We start from the raw sequence: 20,843 nt of genomic DNA, 5'->3' as shown, positions 1-20,843 counted from the left end.
AAGAGACTCAAACGTGATTCTCAAATAACAACACAGCTAAATAATTTCACAAAAATCACAAAAACTCACCATCATTAGAACAACAACGAAATCAAGAGCACACGAGATTCAAGAAATAAAAAAGAACCAAACGTTCAACATCACCAAACCCCAGCGTCAGAACACGACTACAACCCTCACTGTTTTAGTTTCAAGCAAAAGAATGATATGATCTTTTTATGCTCTTAAATAATAAATATTCTATGTCTTTCTGAGCATATCCAATTATTTTGCAAACAACCTTTAAAAAATATTGATCAATAATGAAATAATCATTACTTACAGCTCTGTTGTTCAGCTCCTCTGAAACAAGATTCATCTCTGCAGCATCGGATAACTGAACTAAAGCTGCTGATTTAAAGTCTTTTGCATTAAACACATTAAGCACAGGCTCTTCCTTCACATACTTGCCCCTCACTACTTCCCTGATCTCTTTCTCTCTACACACATCTGAAATCTTTGCTCCTGTGACACCAGGAATCCGTCCTTTTTCCTTTTCAGCTTGGAGACCATTAGAGAAAGCCTGTTTTAGACTTCTCTCCTATGCATCGGGAGCCTCTCCTTCTCCACATCTGAAATGTCAAAACCCATCAGTTAAACACAATTACTGTGTTCCTGATGTTGCTTTATTTTATTTTTACAGCGCTACTTTTTTAAATTTGTTTTTCTTCCCTACATAACTATATTTTATCATGTAATGCTAATCTTTATAATTATATGCTATTAGTCAGCTTAGGAATCTCAAAAGGCAGTTTTATAAATTGCATGTGTATACAAAACGTTTGATAAACTAAAAAGAGAGTCAAAGATTAGATTTTTGGAGTTTAATTTTTAAAGTAGCACACTGACTATATTCCAGCTGTCCACTTATTTTATATATGGTGCAGTTTCCTTATCACAAACAACAGTTATTACACTTTATTGTTATCTTTTTTTTTTGTGTCAATATATTTTTTTAGTCTCTTTTAGTATTACTGTGTGGAGGGTAAATCGCAGAGGTAAGATATAGGAAAATCAATACAGCTGCTGGAATAAAAACATAACTTTTAATGTTTCATGACTAATAAACGTGTCTGTTAATGCCTCATCAGTCAAGGTGTGATGACAAATGTTTCAGTTTCAGTTCATTTTTATTTTGGTAAACTGAAATGCTTTCTCACATCTAGTTTTAGTTTTAACTATAATAAACTTGTCATGAACTGCTGTGTATGATGACCATTAGCTATAGTATATAATGTGTAGAATTAGTATGTATACTGAATATCGTGTGATATGGATCTGAGAAAAGTGTATCACATATTACAATGTTTGTGTATATAATAGCAGAATGCCTCTGTTGTAAAAAGTGAATGATTTTATTGGAGCATTAATGGCTTTTATACTTGGAAACTGACGCTATTCAAAGCCAAACAAATGGCCTGTCCCAAAACCACCTTAATGTATTACATTTACATTTTTATTCACTGAGCTCTTTTACTTTAGTTGACCTTTTTCTATTTTCTATTGATTGTACTTTCTCTTTTGTATAATTTCTACCTTACTGGTCCCTTATTTAATTTACTAATTTATATAAGTATTTTATTATTATTTATGTTATATTAGGCTAGTTTCAGTATTTTCTTTCTGTGTTTTTGTTTAAAAATGCTCCTAATCATCAATTTTTTTTTTAAACAGTTTCATTAAATACCATTGTCCTTTTCTATCATCTAGTGATACCTGGACAGAAAGGTGACTGAAAAAATAAGAATGGTGTATAAAGACAAAGATGGAAGAGTAGCAACAAGATGGTGTGTAAACTCACAGGGGACTCCCAAACATGCAGACCAGGGCTCTAAGGTCGATTCACTGAGACTTCACTGCATGAAGGACTACATTTGCATTTCTAATCTATGATGGTGGACAGTCAGCAAAACACAAATTGAAAAAAGGGGAGAAAAAAGGAGCTTTCAGGGACAGTTGTCAAGATACACACACCTAATGCCAATACCTACACAAACCTAGCATACAGAGGCCCTTTATTAAATACATCTGTTTGTTAATGCAAATACCTAGTCAACCAATCACATGGCAACAACACAGTGCATTTAGGCTTGTAGGCGTGGTTAAGAGATTCTGTTTAAGTTCAAACCGACCATCAGAATTGAGAAGAGGTGCCAGAGGTCAGAGGAAAATGGCCAGACTGCTTTAGACATGGGGTAAAGCAGCAGAAGACCACACTGGGTATCAGTCTTGTCAGCTAAGAACAGGAGACTGAAGGTACAATTTACAAGAGCTAACCAAAACTGCACCAAAAAACTTTAGAAAAACTTTGTCCACTCTGCTGATGAGTTCGGTGTACTCAAATGGTCTCCACAGTTACCAGATCAATCCAACAGAGCACCTTTGGGATCCAGTTGACAAATTTCCAGCAACGTGTGATCATGTCATGCCAACACCGAGCAAAATTTTCCTGGACATTGTTGAATATATGCAACAAAGAATTAAAGCAGCTTGAAGATAAAAACGGGGGATCGACCTGGCCCTATCAAGGTGTAACTAAAAAAATGGCTGGAAAATGTATATAAAGTGTTTAACATACCATGTCTACAAAACCTCCTTACAGGCCTGTTGGCAAAATGTATGAAAATATTCACCTTTGAAAAATGTTTCTGTTTTGTTTGCTGTGTGTCACAACAGGTATTATCAACAGGAAATAACGTTCAAAGCCATCCCTAATGTAATATTGCCTGTCTTTTTTCTCATCCATATACAGCAGCGGTAGAAGAACACAGTGTGGCGGTAACAGCAGTGTGATGCAGGAAATGTGCAATGATTTTGCAAAAAGAAAAAAGAAAAAACAAGGCAAAAACTCAATTTCCTCTTTCACCTCTCAGCCGACATCTTCACACCTACACCTACCCAACACCCCTGATACGTCCGCGCACACACAAAATACCGATACGTGGAATATTCACCCTTCTGCGCAGGGACGCACTCTTTTACCACTCTCGTCCTCATGCACACGCAAACACACACAGTCCCAAACTCATCAGCACTTTTTTTCCACTTCCCCCAGCATGCTCCATAATTATCACATAGCAGCTCATTGCACACTGTGCCATCTGTTAGCTGAGCGCACGCACTCCCAAACCCACACACAAACCACACATACGTGCACAACCACACAGCCGCCAGATGATGGTTATCTGGGATTAATAAGAGCCACCATGTATAACTAAGTTTGCAGCATATCATTAACAATTTGCAATAAGAGGATAAAAAACACACCAAGAGGAGAGCAGCATACATCCAGGAAGAAGCTGCAAAGAAAATGCACTATACCAGGAATAATGTAAATGTCTGAGGATGATGTAATCTACATACACAGCTTGGATACTTAAAGCAATTTGGGAAAAAGAAATGTTTCCTCTTTTTTTGTCTTTTTTGACATTTAAAGAGTAAAAAAAAACCACGCAACCCCAAAATGCACATTATTGCATTTTACATCTCATATTTTTTGAGATTTGGAGAAGAAAATTCAGTTTCATTTACAATTGAGAACTGTGAGTGATGACACGTCAGAAGAAAATGTGTTAAAATTGATTACATTACTTCACATTTCTTCAAAAATGTCCTTTTCCTTGTTTTCAGTGACAAATGAGACACATTTATTCAGGGATTTGAATGCATAATGTAGGCTGTGAAGTCGTGTGAATCGTTCTGGCACTTTTAATTCCGAATATGAAAGTTGAGATCGATGGAATTATTTTTCCTTCTGCAAGAACCTGAACTGGACTCCTGTTTAGTTTAGTCCATCACACTGCGCACACACACTGATGCTTAATGGGTCACAAAATAAATGTTATTTAAACTATATCGGATAAGAGACTAGAAATTTTTAAATATACTCAAAAATAAAACACATCCTGTAGAAACTGTGGCCTTTTCAATCTATTTAGACAAGCAAATATTTTATTTTTTTGTCATTCTGTCACATGAAAACATGTAAAAGGTTATATTTACATAACCTTCAGATTTACAAAATCAGAATCAGGAGTTTTATATTAGGTACCAGTGATTAGATCCTCCTTAATGACCGTCATCTGAAGCCTGTTTCATCTGGGGTCTGGTGTTCTGCGTGCTACTGATGTGTCACCACCGTAAAGATCTAAGAACTGTTAGGCCTCTTAGTGCGCATGAATCAAATCAAATCAATTTTCTATTCAATTTATGTAAATTCTACAATCAGAATAGAGATAGCAAAAATGGTAGGTAAGCAAAACTAACATTTTCTAAAAAGAAAAAAAAAACTATGCAAAGGTCTCGAGCAGGGATGACAACCTCATTTTTACAACGTGAGCCACATTCAGTCCACTTGATGATAAGTGGGCCAGTCCAGTGAAACTATGTGATTAAATGTGTGTTACAGACAACGTCCTGATAGATCATTGCTCAGACTGTTCTGTAATTATGAATTTAGTATATAACCTTGTCATTAAATTGCAGAAAATGTCTTTGTACTTTGGTGTAGTACGGATGGTGGTGGGTGGTGTAGGTCTTTATTGATAGGAAAATACAGATAAAAGTTCAATGATAGTTTGCTACCCAGCTTCAACATTAAAATTACTGTTTTATTATTAGCCACTGCTGTTACTTTAATGATACCTTAAGAGATGGCCGATATGATTGTGGAATAATTGCTTATAGTGAAATGGCCAGTGTTAACACGTGTGCCTGACAGGCTGATGTTTGTGATAACAGTTTAATACTTCAATGTCATTGAAATAGGAGATTTACTGACCTCTTAGAATTCCTCATAAAGCATTGTTTAGTAAATGGCCTTTATTTGTATAGCGCTTTACTAGTCCCTAAGGACCCCAAAGCGCTTTACACAACCAGTCATCCACCCATTCACACACTGGTGATGGCAGCTACATTGTAGCCACAGCTGCCCTGGGGCGCACTGACAGAAGCGAGGCTGCTGGACACTGGCGCCACCGGGCCCTCTGACCACCACCAGTAGGCAACGGGTGAAGTGTCTTGCCCAAGGACACAACGACCGAGACTGTCGGAGCCGGGGCTCGAACCGGCAACCTTCCGATTACAAGGCGAATTCCCAACTCTTGAGCCACGATCTAGTGTTGCGAATGTCACCTACTAACATTAAAAAAGTTAGCTGTTTGTGTTCAGCTGTTAGTGAGGTCAGGTGTGTCTGTCTGCAGCAATGCTGTATGAGGTTGTGTTGACTGGAAGAAGCGAAGACGGCTCTGTTGGTATCAGTTCTGTTTGCTGGTAAGTATCTAAAGCACATGTGTCAAACTCCAAGCCTCGAGTGCCGGTGTCCTGCAGGTTTTAGATGTGTCCTTGATCCAACACAGCTGATCCAAATTGCTGAATGACCTCCTCAACATGTCTTGAAGTTCTCCAGAAACCTGGTAATGAACTAATCATTTGATTCAGTTGTGTTGACCCAGGGTGAGATCTAAAACCTGCAGGAATCCGGCCCTCGAGGCCTGGAGTTCGACACCCCTGATCTAAAGCGACAGTTTTTAGTATCAATTAGTATCTGACTATCTTTCTTTTTTGACAGCCCTACAAACATCAAAGATCTTTTGAAATAATATGTACTGGGCACATTATCTGCTGTGTTCACAGTAACCATACCCATGTTTGGCAGAGACCAAAGACAGCTTTGTTAAGAGAAGACTCTTTTACCACTTGTCAAGCGTGGTGTTGGAAATGTTAGACTTCACTTTTTCTTTGCTTTATTATGGACTGACCAGATCCCAGCCATTACCACAGCTGTGGACTTTCTATCATATTAAAGAGGTAATGTGTGGCCATCTGTCTAAAAACTGAAGTTGAACTAGAGGTGGTGCTTGTAACAAGATAACGACCTTAAGCGAATCAACAATTCTCCTAAGAAATGTCTAAAAAAAAAACTGGATGGTTACTGAATAGCTCATAGTTAAACATTTAATTGTTGTGGAGTATTTAATACAAGCTTTATATGGAAGAAACAAGAAGGCATCCTTGAAAAAAAGGAATTCAGGAAGCACATAAGTCTTATGTCAAAGATGTACTTAAATTCTCCATATGTCAATATTAGAGCTCAAGCAGTATATTGGCCCCGCTGATATTAGCTATTTGCCGGTATATCAGTGTTGGCATTTATAACAGATGATAAATTAAAATGTAAAACGTAACAAAGAGCAGGGAGAAGCACCCTTCAACCATGTTATGAGTGTGGAAGTTGCATAATTTGTCGACTCCCACATCACTGTGACAAAAACAACCGACTAACCTGAGCAGGGTTTGTCAGAGAGTAAGGGGGTAACGCACAAGTTGTGACAATAGATTGATATTATATTGATAATATTCTCAATAAGGATTCATAAAAAAGTACATATAACACATTTGGGGAATCTGTTTATGTTTTGTGTGTTGGAAAGAAAATATCGTCCGATATATCAGAAAATCATCAAGTATTGATATCTGTCTTAAAAAAAAACTTTAATTAATATATGGTAAAGCTGCTTTTCCTTGTGGTGTTCTTGAAATATATCACCTTTTTCTGCAGGCACTGTTTGAAAGGGTTGCTTACATTTTCACACAACTTCAGCTACAAGATAATGTTTTTACACCTGCTAGCAAACACGCAGTAATGTAAAAGTCCTTCCAAGTGCAAAATGCTTTGGACTGCTGGTCTATCTTGAAGTCGTTACAGAACAGACTGCAAACAAGTGCACCATGTCTTGTTGAAGTTGCAGGCACTGGAGTCCAATTCCTATGTAGCCAAGAGGGATGAAAGATAAACCAAACTGTGTCCAAAATAAGGCTCTTTGGTTAGTGCGAACCTGAAACAACCAATTACCAAATACATAAAGCTAAACATCGCTGCTCATGTCCAGAGCAGGATAAAACGAACTGTGATGGCAGAACATTTAATGAGTATTTCTACAGGTTGGTTCATACTACCAGTGCGAGGCACTCCAACAGCCAAGACCTTTGCAGCAACCAATTAAGCATCAAGCAGTGCTGACATCACAATAAACCCATCCTGCTGTATATAATTTATATATTTGTTATCTTGTAGCTGTCTGCACATCAGTCACAGAGCTGGAAAATGATCAAACATGCTCACTTTCCCTCTATGCAGCTTTAGAGGGGATTTATGCTGAGTGTGAGTGTGTATATGCAGGGGGGGACTCCCCCTCCTCAATTATTTACAGGAAGTCCTCATGCATCTGTGACTTTCAGCGACAGGCTGAGAAAGCCCAGCAGAGCAGCACAGATCTCCGTTCTTTCTCTTCCCGATTACCCCCTTTGTCTACAGGCTTGTTTTTGCTCCTTTCTTTTTTTTTTTTACAACTTTTTCCTCTCGCCCTTTTCCCCCTTCTGCCTAAACATTTCCTCCTCCCTCTCCATCCTCTCCCCTTTTCTCCATACATTTTTCATTTGTGTTTTGCACGTCTAGCTCCACAACATTTTACCTCATTTCATTTTGTCTGCAGTCCCCTCCCTTCAGTATTTTCCTCTGTTTTACCCTTTTCTCCTTCATTTCCAGATTTCTTTCTTATTTAATCAATGTCGTTTCCTCACATTTACATTATATATTTCTATTTTCTCTTGTCTTTCTTGCATTCATCTCCTCTCTCCACCTCCTTCTGTCATTTTTTACGACTTTTACTCTCGTTCCTTTCCCCTGACTGTCTCGTCCTTTTACATGCTCTTTATTTTCACCTCTTCTGTGTCACCTTCCCTCCTTTCTTATTTTCTGTCTGCAGCCCTTTTCCTCCATCCTCTTGATCTTTTCCTCATTGTCCTTGCCCTACTTTCTCTCCACTTTCTTTTCTTCTGCCTCACATCCAAGTCTATTCTTTCTTCTCCCCTCTCCTCCTTTCATTTTTTTCTGTCATGTACTGGCCTCACCCTTTTTCCTCTCACCTCTCCCTTTCATTTCCCTCCTTTCATCTCTCTTGTCTCTGCCTCTCCTCTCCGCTACCATCCATTTCTATTCCCCCGTCTCCTCCCTCCCTCTCTCTCTCTTTCTCCATCACCTCTCCTTACTTCTCTCCTTCTCCCGTCACCTCCTTTCCCCTCCTCCTCAGCTCCTGTCATCTCCAACCAAAAAAAGAAATGAAGGGGAGGAAGCAGGGGTGATGTCAGATGAGGGGACGTCAGTGGAAGAGGTTGAACTTTCTCTGAAGAGTCAGCATGGAAATAATTCATATTCTGCTCAAACATCTTCACGCCGCCACTCTTCTACCTCACGTCCCCTCCATCCTGCTCCGCTCCACTTGCTCTTCACCTCTTCTGCCGTCTCCCTGTCATGTCTTTCTTATTGTTCTCCATGTCTCTTTCTTATTTCAATTATTCGACAAGGTTTTCAGATTTTTCTTTCTTTCTTTTTTTCATTGTCTGAATTTTTTATGTTCAGGAAGGAGATGCTTCTGGAAAGGACACAGAATCTAACGATTATCAAATAATAAAAGACCGACTGAACGCATACTCGTCTGTAATCAGGCTAATATGCTTCACTGGCATCTATTCAAAGCAATTTATCTCTCTTTTCATCTCTCTCTTTTTCTATCTAATGAAACTGTCTCCAATCTTCTGTCCCACAAAACCTAAAAAATGGGTCTTTCACATTATCTTCTGACATGAAAAAAGCTTTTTGTGCTATTATGCACCGCTGGCTCTGACTCAGTATTTGTCTCTCAATCAAAACGCTGACGAGCCTTCCAGTTTATTTTTTAATTGATTTTAAGAATTAATCAGCTGCAGCTCATTGCCAGTTTGATAGAACAACAGCGTATGTTTGTTTTTTTCATATTTTAAAGCCAGATTTCAGTAAAGTTCCCCAACACATGCTGGGTTAGTGATCTTTGCATCTGATTTTTAATCAGTGTACCGTCACACAGAGCAGAATACAGAAGATCTGTGACGTAGTGGCTCACACAGCTCACAATCTATCACAATTCACAGGTTTTTGTAATGTGTGAAGTGCAGAACAGAAGTGAAAAGTACTGCACAAGCTAATGAGAATCAAAAGTCCTTTATTAAGTCAATGGGGCTCACAAACACTCAAATTGAAGTCAAAGGAAAGTGTTTTAACATTGTAGCCATGATAAGCATGAAAATACATGAATGTATAAGCATTGCAGAGCACTGGTCCCAATACTGATGTTAGATTATGGTAATAGGGAGGCCCTCCAACCATCCCTTCTAATGTGGGAGGCAACCAATAAGACCACTCCCTCCACAATCATGACCAATAAGATCATGCTCATCACCATCTAACAGGATATGTGGGATTCAACACGTGTGCAAAGTGATATTTAAAGCTATCACATTGTTTAGTATTTTCATGAAGCTCATTCTTTGTACTCATGTGCATGCAGAATTCATAGACACTGAGAATCTTTGCTAAATGGTTTCAACTGACTATTGTTCAGTACATCAAGTGTGAGAATTTGGAGAAACTCTAAGTAGTGTGCAAGAAAGTTATGCTGTTAAAACAGAAGCTAAAACAGCAAATATGACCTTGAGCTTGACCTCAGTTTGGGTAAGGACCCATGAGATGATTGTTGTGTGAAAGTAAAATATGACTAATACTCTAGGAGGAAAAGTGAATCTTGTGAAAATGGAAAAGTGCCTGTAAAATGACAAACTTGACCTTGACCTTGAGCACAATTCGAGTCGAGATGCATTGGTTGATCACTGTGTGCACAACCGATAAAACTCTAGGAGGCGTAGTGATTCTCGTGACACGGACAGATGGATAACGAATGCCTAACCACGGCATAAGCTCATGTGTCCTTCAAGTCAAAAACTCCACATCAAGACCAAGGTCCCTGGATACAGTCCAAACAGTCCCTACACCTGGTAACTAAGCAGGGCTGTACAAAAAAATCCCCTCATGTTTCTTCCACACAATATAACGTCAGTGTGGAAGGTGATGATATATGTTTTAAAATATCTGTCACATTAGCCGGACAGTGATTCATTTACTTCACGTCTGGCTCTTTTAAAGAGTGTCACTAGATCCAAATGTTATTCTGGAAATTAGTCAAGGAGCCCATTAGGTAATTCACAGAAATAATAGGCCCTCATTTTGATAACTGATGAGCCATTTAAGCAAAAATGACAAAAGAAATCACAAGTTTAACCAATCCATGCACAGTAAACGTAATAACCCTGTGTTACCTTCCTTGAAAAATAAAAAATTTTCCGGTTTTTTCTTACTGTTTGCTTGCCAAGAGAAAAAAACACTGTAATATTTACTTGTTTTCTTTTTAAACTGATTTTTTTCCCACCAAATTAAACAATTAAGGTGAAAGTGACAATTTTCTTTTACATTTTATTATTCAAATGTAAAATAAATATATGAAGTTTGAATAAATAATTAAATAACACCTTAAAAACTATCTCTGCTTATTTCCCAAACTATTTTTGACCAGATTCAAGCAAAGTAATTTACCACTTTAATCGGAGCTAAAGTTAACAGACTAATCTCTCAGCTCAGTTTCCCTGCAGACAAAGCAAAGCCTTCTGACTTTTTTCAAAGCAATAATATGTCCAGTTCTCAATAATTAAAATCACACAAGAAGTTGTCATTGATAAATTCAGATCCGCAAGTAAGCTAAACAATTTCTCCTGAGCATTGCTCCCCAATGCACAAAAAACAGGAAAGCGCCGTAATACCGGTTGTAATCGGTTAAAGCTCCCTGTGCTGTGCCGCACGCATTAAAGAAGCGGAAACAAAGCATTTCTTGTTGTGTCTTGTGTGTGTGTGTGTGTGTGTGTGTGTGTGTGCGTGCGTGCGTGCGTGCGTGCGCGTGTGTGTGTGTGCATGCACTCACCGAGGAGTAAAGGTGACCCTCTCCGTTCATTGCGATGTAGAGACCGGTCTTAACTGATTGGATGGCCACGACTCTCAGACCCACAGGAATTAAGTTAAACAGAGCTGAAGACAAAAGGAGACAAACTCAGTTCATGTGTTTGCGCTTCCTGCACACTTGTTGTGTGTCTCTTGTTGAAATGCAGTGCTCCCAGAACTGCTCAGTTGGTTTGGTCAACTGGTGAAGGGTGAAGCAGCCTCCACGGTCTCGTGGGGCTGCTTGCAGGGCTTTTAAATTCTGAATTTTACAGAAGAGAGATGGATTTCTTTTCTTCTATCCCAACACCAGTGCTCATGTCTATTAACATATTTAATATAACTGGACAAGAAATATTATTTGTGCAGCAAAAAAAAATCATCCATTGTTCGGCTTAACATATAAAAGACTTTGTGACCAAAGTCTTCTTAAAAGCGTTGCAGGACAGTGAAAAATGTTTGTTCAATCTGAATCTGAACACCAGTAAAATAAAGATCTGGTGGAGGACATAAGGATATCTTAGCCAAGGGCTCTGTGACATTTTAATATGAGCCACTTCTCATTTTTTCCAGAGGCACAGTCCACCTCTCAGCTCCATCGGTCAGTGTTATTTAAATAGAACAGCAGTCAGTGACGGTAAAGAAACAGACGGCTGGTTGCACCCATGTAGCCCGGGGGCTAGCGTCACCGGTGGTTTTGTTCACTTCCTGCAATCACGTAGCATCTTTTATCTTGTTTTCTTTTCTTAAACTGAATAATAGATAAATAATCTAGAATTATAACTCAACATATACACAGAACTTTAAACCTGAATATCAGTAGATGACATTATTTACTCTTTGAGGGGTCAACTAAGGAATTCATTTAGGCAGTTTACAAGAAGAAGAAATAACCTATGGCATTTTTGTGGCTCTCCATTATCACTGTGCTTTCTAATTATGTTCTTAGCTCTATGAGAGTGACTTCAATTTTACCAAAACTGCTTTACAAACATCAGTAAGACAGTAATGGATTCTGCATGCGAGAGAATCAGGATTAAAATTAAATTGATGCAAAAACGGAGCAAATAACCCAATCAGGCCTTGAGTGTCACTTCAGTTAAACAATCACAAGCAGCAAATCTTTCAATTTTAAAATAAACCCGCAAAGACAAAGGCAGGGCATGAAAAATCACAGACAATATGCTCACGATTTCCATTCTGATATAGTTTTTTAATCTAGATCCTCGGATATGAAAAGATGAAAATAATCACGCCCATCGGCAGTTATGACCTTTCAAGGTTGTTAAAATTCTTCTGTCTCTCGCTGAGGTCGGCTAAAGTGGTGCCACATTTAACTCGTGTGATCTGCGTGCTGACAGCACCGACACACAAACAGCATCAAGCAAGGTTTAAGGTGAATCCTTCTTTCTTTGTGTACACAGAGGAGAATATTTTCAATGTAATATACAGCTTTGGTTCCTCAGGTCAACGTAAACTAATCGTGTGATAGATTAGCTGTAACCTAACATCCACAGCATTTTTGTTAACTCATGATGTCTACCTTTGATTTTATTCAGCTATACTATTTTACATATCTAAGTTTCATTAGAGTTTGAAGTCTGTTGTCCATTCCCTCGCTTCCTCTCACCTACCTGAACCTCTCCAGCTGATAAAAAAAAAGCATTTTATTAGGTTTTTCATTCTCCGTTGCATTCTGTGAATCCAGAACTAGACTTTACATTATTGTCTTATTGTGCGGATGCTTTCCTCTATCGCTGCCGGTATAATTGTCTCGGGCGTTTGTGACTCCTCTTTTGATTAGCTGCCGCGTCCCACGGCTCGAGCTTAAAGATGTCGTCGTTTCATGTTGCGAGTTTGAGGCCCAGCTTCGAAACATCCGCCTCTGAGATTTCTGCCTCCAACAGCAACTGTGTTTTTCCTACAACAATGTCCCAGATACTCTGGATAATCCACAGACTTCACTGTCAACTGCTGAAAATTTTATACGACTGTCAGGCAATGAACTCCTATTGATGTGATATGCATCCATCAACCGTATACTGTATTTACCCTTAGGTATAGATACAGTACTTGCTGACTAACATTTGGAGTATTTTTTTCGACAGCTGAGACCTTTAGAAAGGAAACGAGTGCACACATTATCGCGTAAAAGCATTAAAAAAAACAACCATGACCTAAAATGAAGGTCACAACAGTGCATGTGCTCTTTTCTTTGTAATCAAAGGCTGATTGCACCTGGGATATCAGAGCCCTCATTAATCAAGGTTGCTTAGAAATGGTTGTTGATTTCTCAACCAACATTTACAGTGGAAATATGCCCAAGCACACCTGCGAGGAATCAGACTCGATAGATACCACAGTTAGTCAACCACCATCGTATTACACAGCCTTCATTAACATGAAGACATGAAACTGATCAGAGGTGCTGACAGCTGCCCCTTTAAATGCAGCAGGAAATGTTACTGACCAGACAAATGAAAAATAAATAAATAAATAAATTGCAGCTTGGCAACAAGCTTTGTCTCATCTACTTACTGCAGACTCGTTGTGGTAGAAATGTTAAAAATAAATAAATTAATGTAGATGTGAGGACATTTGGCAAAAAAAATAAAAATAATAATAATAGTAAATAAGTAGAACACTACCGCAAAAGGCGGACCGCAGAGCTCAGGCGACTCGGCCAATGTGAAAAGGACACTTTGGATGAGTGAGTGGCACGCCGCAGTGATTACTGATTAGCATTTGATTTTCTCTAAGCCCAATACATCAGAATATTACAACAAAGCTACATCAATCAATAAGCTGTCCATCTGCCGCTCCTCCCCCGGGGGGCTGGGTTGGGCGTAGAGGGTCCGATAAAGTGAGCAGATCACTGTGACTGAACAGTAAAGCTGAAGAGCATGTTACTAATTCCCTTGCAAACTGAGGAACCTCTATTTAACCACTTATAACTACTGTAAAATATTTATTGAATATCTATCTTGTCTTTTTTTCTCTCTTTCCCAATGGACTCTCCTCTTTAACAGTGGGGAAAAAAACACGTGCCCCAACCTTCATATTAGATGAGGGTCGAGAGATTGACACGTCATCTCTAGATACCCAGGCAGCCTTGAGAAACAGTGTCAGTAGTTTTTACACTGCTATGGTTTAAAACGCTCCTCTCATTTCTCTCTTATTTACTGTAGATACTGGTTGACGTGCCTTGCGTACGTGCATCTGTCAAGAGTGTGCAACTGTCTGTCCAGGAGGCCAATTATTAGCAATGGCTCTGACCTCTATATGACCCAAATGATGCTTAAATGTTAAAAAAGGTGTTTTGCCACCAAGAAGCACAAGGGAACATACATGAACTGAGAGCTTTTCTTACATATCTTAATAAAATGTTTAATCATTGTGTTAAAAATGCTAGTTTGATCACGAATGAGAAACTATTTATCATGTAAACGTTTGCGGCTCATGGATAGCCTGAAAAACTCAGAGAGGATGTCACTGAATGTGTATTCAGTCTAATTCCAATTTACTTGTGTTGTTTATGCAGCAGCACATGCATGAGATACTTTTAATTAATGTGTGTTTTTGATAATTAATTAGGTTTCACATAAATAAATTCATGCTTTTTCATGCATTGAGGCATGTGTGGCATTCACGATAATTTGCGTGCCACCTAAAGTTTAAAGGAAGCTCTTTTTCCACATAATGTAAATTCTGAAAAACAAACACATCTGTAGTTTTAGTTGCCATGAGCAGATGTTGTAAGAAAGCAAATAAAATACTCTGTCACTTTACAAGTGACAATTTGGCAATCTGGCCATTACGTTAAAGCAGTTTCGTGTAGACTTCTTACATAAAAATAGCATTACACCTCATGCTACTAATCTGTACAATAAGAACTGCAACAAACTTTGGAACATATTGTTGTGAGCAGACTGTGAAAAAGCCTTGTCCACCTTTGACACCGTTTTCCACAACAGAAATACACATTTGGGCTGTTTGTACAGTCGTGGTAAAAAGAAAATACACCTTCTGTTAAATTTAAGGTTTTATATATCAGGACATAATAAAAAAGAACATATGGCCTTTAACAAGTCTTAAAATGATTTGAAAACATTTTTGAAACATACCTGTCATTATTCAGCTAACAGAAGCCAAAATGCAGAAGTAATGTGTGGAAAGTACACCCACTCAGTAGCTAGCTACCTTTAGTAGCAACTTAATCGTAATCATTCCCTCTGTGACCTTTGGTCCACTCTTCTTTACAACATTGCTTCAGTTCTTTGAGGTTTGCAGGCATTTGTTTATGAACAGCTCTGTTAAGATCCCACCACAGCTTTATAATCAAGTCAACCTTGATTATTTTCTGTTGTAGATTTGCTGCTGTGCTTGTGATCTTTGTCCTTTTGCATCATCCGATTTGGGGCTTTAGCTGTAGGACAGATGACCTTACATTTGATTCTAGAAATCAAATTTATTTAAAGTTATTTAGTTGACCATGAAGTTCATGGTCAACTAAATAACTGTAAGGCACCCAAATCCTGTGGTTGCAAAACAAGCCCAAATTATCAGTACGCTACCACCGTGCTTGACGGTTTATATGAGGTGTTTGTGCTGCATTTGGTTTTCCCCAAACGTGGTGCTGTGCATGATGACCAAACAGCTTCACTTTGGTCTGGTCTGTCCAAAGCACATTGTTCCAGAAGTCTTGTGGTTTGTTCAGATGTAATCTTGAAAACCTAATCCATGCTTTCCATGATCTTTTTAGAGAGAACAGGCTTTCTCCTGCAACACTTCCAAACAATCCTTACATGTTCACTATTTTTCTCATTGTGCTGTCATAAACTTTAACATTTAACACGCTAACTGAGGCCTGTAGACTCTGAGATGTAGCTCTTGGGATTTTTGCAGTTTCTCTGAGCATTGCATGCTCTGACCTTGGGGTGGATTTGCCAGGACATCCACTCTTGGGAAGACTGTCGGCTATGCTGAATGTTTTCTAGGTTACTGAACAACCTGGTCTCACTGTGGAATGATGAACTTCAAATGGTTTGGAAATGACCTTATAACCCCACCCAGACTGACAGGCAGCAACAGTTGTTTCTCTAAGAAAACAACTGATAGAAAGGGATCATTGCCTTCCTATCTTGGTATTGTATAAACACACACCTGAATGCAACAGACCAGCAAACTTCCCAAACTTCTGCTTTTATAGAGGTGCTCACACCTGCTGATGATCAGTTAACCAAGTGCATTTGATTAGCAGCACCTGTCTGATACTGACCTTCTTAATTCCTATGGAAGCAGTGAAGGCACACTTAATTATTTTACTCAATTATTTTTGTTGCCATATTATATTATATATGATATTTATATAGTTTTAAGACCTTCTGAGGAACAGATGATTTTTCATTATGTCCTTATGAATAAAACCTTAGACTTGAAAGAGGGTGTACTTTCTTTTGACTATGACTGAATATCTCCAGATGTTTTATTCCTTATATACACATGATTGTTTATGATGTCTTCCAGTGTGTGTATGTGTGCGTGAGTGTGGGTGTGTAGCGTGTCTACTAACAGGAGTTGGTGCTGTCGTCTTTGGTCCCGTCCAGACTTCCATCCTGGCCCATCTGGAGATAGAAGCCCTGCCTGCAGAACAACCTGGTCACTATGCCCTTCAGCTGTGGTTCTACACGCCACAAAACACAGACAAAAGACAGAGAGAGGAAGAGTTGAAAAAACAAGCTGATCTTCAAATCAGAGCATGCCGCACATTGTAAGGACCCGTGCATATTGTTAAGCAACACGAGACAAAACCAAGTGGTGATTTGTGTCCTGATTTATGTAGAAAATTCCTGCTCTGAACTCACATCCTGCGCACATCTCGGAGGACGTATTTGTGGTACAGTACAGTTTAAAAAGAAGGACAATGTGACCACATGAAGCCTCCTGCATCCTGAGGGATTTCCTGTGGAGAGACTAGTCAAGCACATCCAATCCATTACAGGATTCTTGGACTAATCCGTCCTTCGTGGTCATTGTTCCACTTGAATAACATTGATAAATTATTTCTGAACCTTTGATGGTAAAGTGCAGCCTTAAATAGCTTTGTGTCTACTGTGCTCTGTCATGATTTACCAACATCTTTGTATACACGTGCTATTCTGTCTGTTCTAATGATTTCTCTTTATCTCAAGCACTTTTCCCCCCCATATTATTTTAAAGCTCAGATTCAAATACATCGTACGTAAATACTTAATAACCGCCGCAGATTTTGAAACCTCTGCAATAATTAAAAAGCACAATGTAGCAAACAGAAGGCTGTGCTCTCGGCTATTTCATGTCGCTACAATTAAGCAGAAGCTGCATTTGCCTCTCGCCGTTTGACTCCGTGCATCCTGTATTCGTACAAGGAACAACTAAAACAAGACAAAATGACAAAAGTGACAGCGGGCCTGAAGGAGAGGGTGGAAACTCACGAAATGACAACGGACATGTAAAGCAGCTGAGAGACAGACAACAGACTGATTCACTAGACAAAGATCGAGATCGAGAGAGTCACAGAAGGACAGAGAGAGACTGAAAATCGGACGAAACTCTGACTGGGTCTTAGTTAGGCATTTAGGCGCTTCTTCGACAGGTACTAACAGTTATTTTCTCTATCATCTCTCCCTCTGCACAACGCTCATCCACACAAACACACACAGTGGTTGCTGAAGCTGATTATCTAAAATGACATCTCACAAACATACAGACACACGTACACACACACACACACACACACGCGCGTGACTACGCCCATTCTCCCTGCATAACACACATCGTGACTTCGCAGCTATAAAAAGGGGTGGGAATCCCCTTTGAACATGTATGTGAGAGACAGAGAGGGACTCTGTGGAGGTATACCCTAATGCATAGAGAAGGGAAAAAAAGCTGCGAGTGACCCAGTTAATGAGGACCATGTGTGTGTGAGAGAGGGAGACAGAGAGGGAGAGGGGTGTTTTCCATCTTTGCGTAGAATCCATCTTGTGCAGCAGGGGAGAAGGAGGAAAGAGGAGCCATGACGCTTGTAACCAGCACTTGAACTGCAAAAATTCACAGCACACAACCAAGCACGATATGCGGTGGCGTCTGTAATAAAATCTTAGTTAGAATATAGAGACGGCTATGAAATCACAAGGGAAGGATCGATCGCATTTTATACTAAAGATTTCTAAATAATATAATAGATACTTTTAAACGCTCCTCAGTGGAAATCCATTTTATTCTTGCCTCTCTCTTGTAAAAAATAAATAAATAAATCATGCATTTAAGTAAACATGTTTCCAGCTGACAGTTTGGGTATTTCGTTTTGCTTTGTGATCCCATATAACTCTCAACATTTGAATCTAAAGTCAGGGAGCACAGCGCCTGCTTCAGAGACGCTGAAATCAGTCACATTTCAATCTATCCTTGTTCGCGTGACGCGTATTCTCAGACAGCTGTAAATTTAATTCATTGTCTCTCATCCTCATCTTTTTCCCCCCATGGTGTGCCATCAACTAAAAGGCATTAATAAAACAGAGTGTGAAATTTATTTTTGCATTAGAGCTAAACCTGGAGGCACAGATGAGACCTTTCAGTCGGGCTTTGCCTTGATACATCTGTCTCTCGGTAGGCTTTAAAAAACCCTGTCTGATATGGATATACTGCAGCAGGTGGATTTTAGTGGCAGCATGTAATAAAAGAACACGTTTTCTGGCTGGTGTTGTGACTCTGCCGATGGGAATTTACAAGGACGGGCGATTTGTTTAACGGAACAATTTATTTCCAAGTTGGGCTGCAAAAATCACAATATGTGTGACGTGTAAACTTAATCTCGCATCTACAGAGAAGAGTGCAGGAATCTCCTTTTTTACAGAAGGGTGGCAAATGAGTCGTGCTAACATGGCTTCTCAGACTGTGGGGTGTCCCCCACTGTGTGTGTTTTTTGGGTTACTGAGGTGTGGCAGAAAAAGTCTGATTAACCACTGCCTTCGCTTGAAAGGTCACAGCAAATCAATCCGAGGTTGTTCTGAGAGATCCCCTCTATCCTGTGATGAAACGCTTCTACCCTGATGGGAATGATCTCTTCCAGCCTCCGTGCTGCACGTGAGGGTTCACTGAATGGTAGGACTGACTCATTATGCTCGGCTCGGGCTTGTCGTCAGCTGCGATGGTCGTCGTGGAAGGTCAGGTGATCATAGAGTCATGAAATGTTTTGTGGGTTTTTTTGTGGCTGAGAGACATCAGTCAAGGCTGCCATCTGTTGTGACGTAAGTGATGTCGTCAAGAAAGAGGTGCTAGCTAGCAGGTTCCAGTTCCACAATCTGCACTAGCAACATAGCTCCTCTTTAGCTTTGTCTTATTTACAGGCGAGAGAATATAAAGTTCTGAACAGATGGTGAAGCAAAAGTGACAGAAGTCCTCTGGAAGACCCCCCCCCCCAAATAAAAATCATCATTCATGGTCTTTCATGGTCAAAACACTAAATAAACAAATATCTTTTCTGATAATTTTGTTGTTGAGTTCTTCATTTGTTCCCCGTCTGTATATAACAACCTACCTAACTCCATAAGATGATCGAATTCAACTGTGTTAGCCTTCACCTGAACACCACGCTTTCAGGAGTTTAGCGTGAAAACAATACACTCATGTATTTAAAAGTGGTGAATGTTGGTCTTTGCATAACTCGCTGCTATAAAAGATGAAAAAAGACACACACACACACAAAAAATCAATAACCCTCTAAGAGTCACCTGCTCATCCACTCACTCCTTCTCCCACCGTACGAAGCAGCCGCTGCTACAGTCATCCCCCCACTGTCGTCGAGGTGACATTCCCACAATTCCCAATATCTCCCCTCCATCCTGTCTGTTGCTAGAGAAATTCCCATTCTTGGGTTGCCATGGCAACAGTCTCGTGATTCCAGACTGTTCCAGTGAAAGGGTATTCCCCAGTCCGCACACACACACACACGCACGCACGCACACACAGAGCTAAATTTTCTCCACGATGTGATCTGATTCAATCAGTCAGCCAATCAGGCTGCCACGCTGATTTGACATGTCGTATTGTCTGTTAATTCGCCCCAGTCTGAGTCTACATGCGGCGTAAAATACGGTTTGCAACACAAGTGTCTCATACAAGCGAGACGCTTGAAGACCTTCTCTCTTTTTCTTTGCACACACGCACACACCGTCTCACCAAACAAAAGCACCCGAGCGAAGAATTCACGTCCAGAAACCGAGTGCACCAATTTCATCCTCATTTGCATCAACGTGATTAGTGATTAGAGGAACAGGCGCTGCTGAAAAGGGGGCATTTATATGAATCTAGAGATATAAATAATACAAGTCCTTAACCTGAATTTTTTCATAATGAGACAGCCTGATCAAATTTTATGCCAAGTCTGGTAATGCTGCGCTGTGCTGGTACTTCTTCACAGGCTTTTCTAGCCTTGACAAGAGCACCGTCCTTCATTGATTATCTATACTGCTTCTTATTATGCATTGACTGCAAAGCACGGGAACACCCTGTGCAGACATGCAGCTTCACAGACGTAGCATCTGGGCAAACAGAGGCGACAGAGTGAGCCACAGAGCTTCCCCTCGCTGCGGTGGGTGACAGTCAGTCACCGGCTTTAAAATGTGGCAGAATATTGGCAATTTGGCACCTGATCCGTGGAAATCCGTTTTACTGAGAGCAACTCAGTCCAGATTCAGGTTCATGTGGCAACATGGAAGCAGCTCAGTTGCCTTTTAGTTAGGCTCTGCCTCTTGGGAGAGGGTCTGCACGTGATCAGAGGTCAGCCTGGAGAAAACATTCCTACTGCAAGGCCTGAGTAAATGCCAGGTCAGGTTTTTATGTCCTGGATAAAACACTTACAGGTTTAAAAGAAAAATCTGTTTTTTTATGACTAGAAACAAAAACA

General features: G+C 39.7%; 1 protein-coding gene across 3 annotated transcripts in view; it reads right to left on the bottom strand.

Moving 5' to 3' along the window:
• Nucleotides 1–20,843, bottom strand: part of LOC146547824 (fibroblast growth factor 14-like) — a 70,161-nt gene that overhangs the window by 16,716 nt on the left and 32,602 nt on the right. For all 3 annotated transcript variants that reach the window (XM_085263912.1, XM_085263914.1, XM_085263913.1), the window contains 2 exons: nt 16,470–16,580; nt 10,884–10,987 (listed from right to left, as the gene is read on the bottom strand). In XM_085263912.1, coding sequence (XP_085120038.1) covers nt 10,884–10,987; nt 16,470–16,580 — 215 coding nt within the window. The remainder of the gene's footprint in view (nt 1–10,883; nt 10,988–16,469; nt 16,581–20,843) is intronic.

This window comes from Mchenga conophoros, linkage group LG23 (assembly GCF_057382185.1).
Source record: "Mchenga conophoros isolate Kocher_MC1m ecotype Shallow Benthic linkage group LG23, M_conophoros_male_GT1.1, whole genome shotgun sequence".
Taxonomy (NCBI): domain Eukaryota; kingdom Metazoa; phylum Chordata; class Actinopteri; order Cichliformes; family Cichlidae; genus Mchenga; species Mchenga conophoros.
Note: the sequence above shows the minus strand (reverse complement) of the source record. Positions and strands in the feature narration are given on the sequence as shown.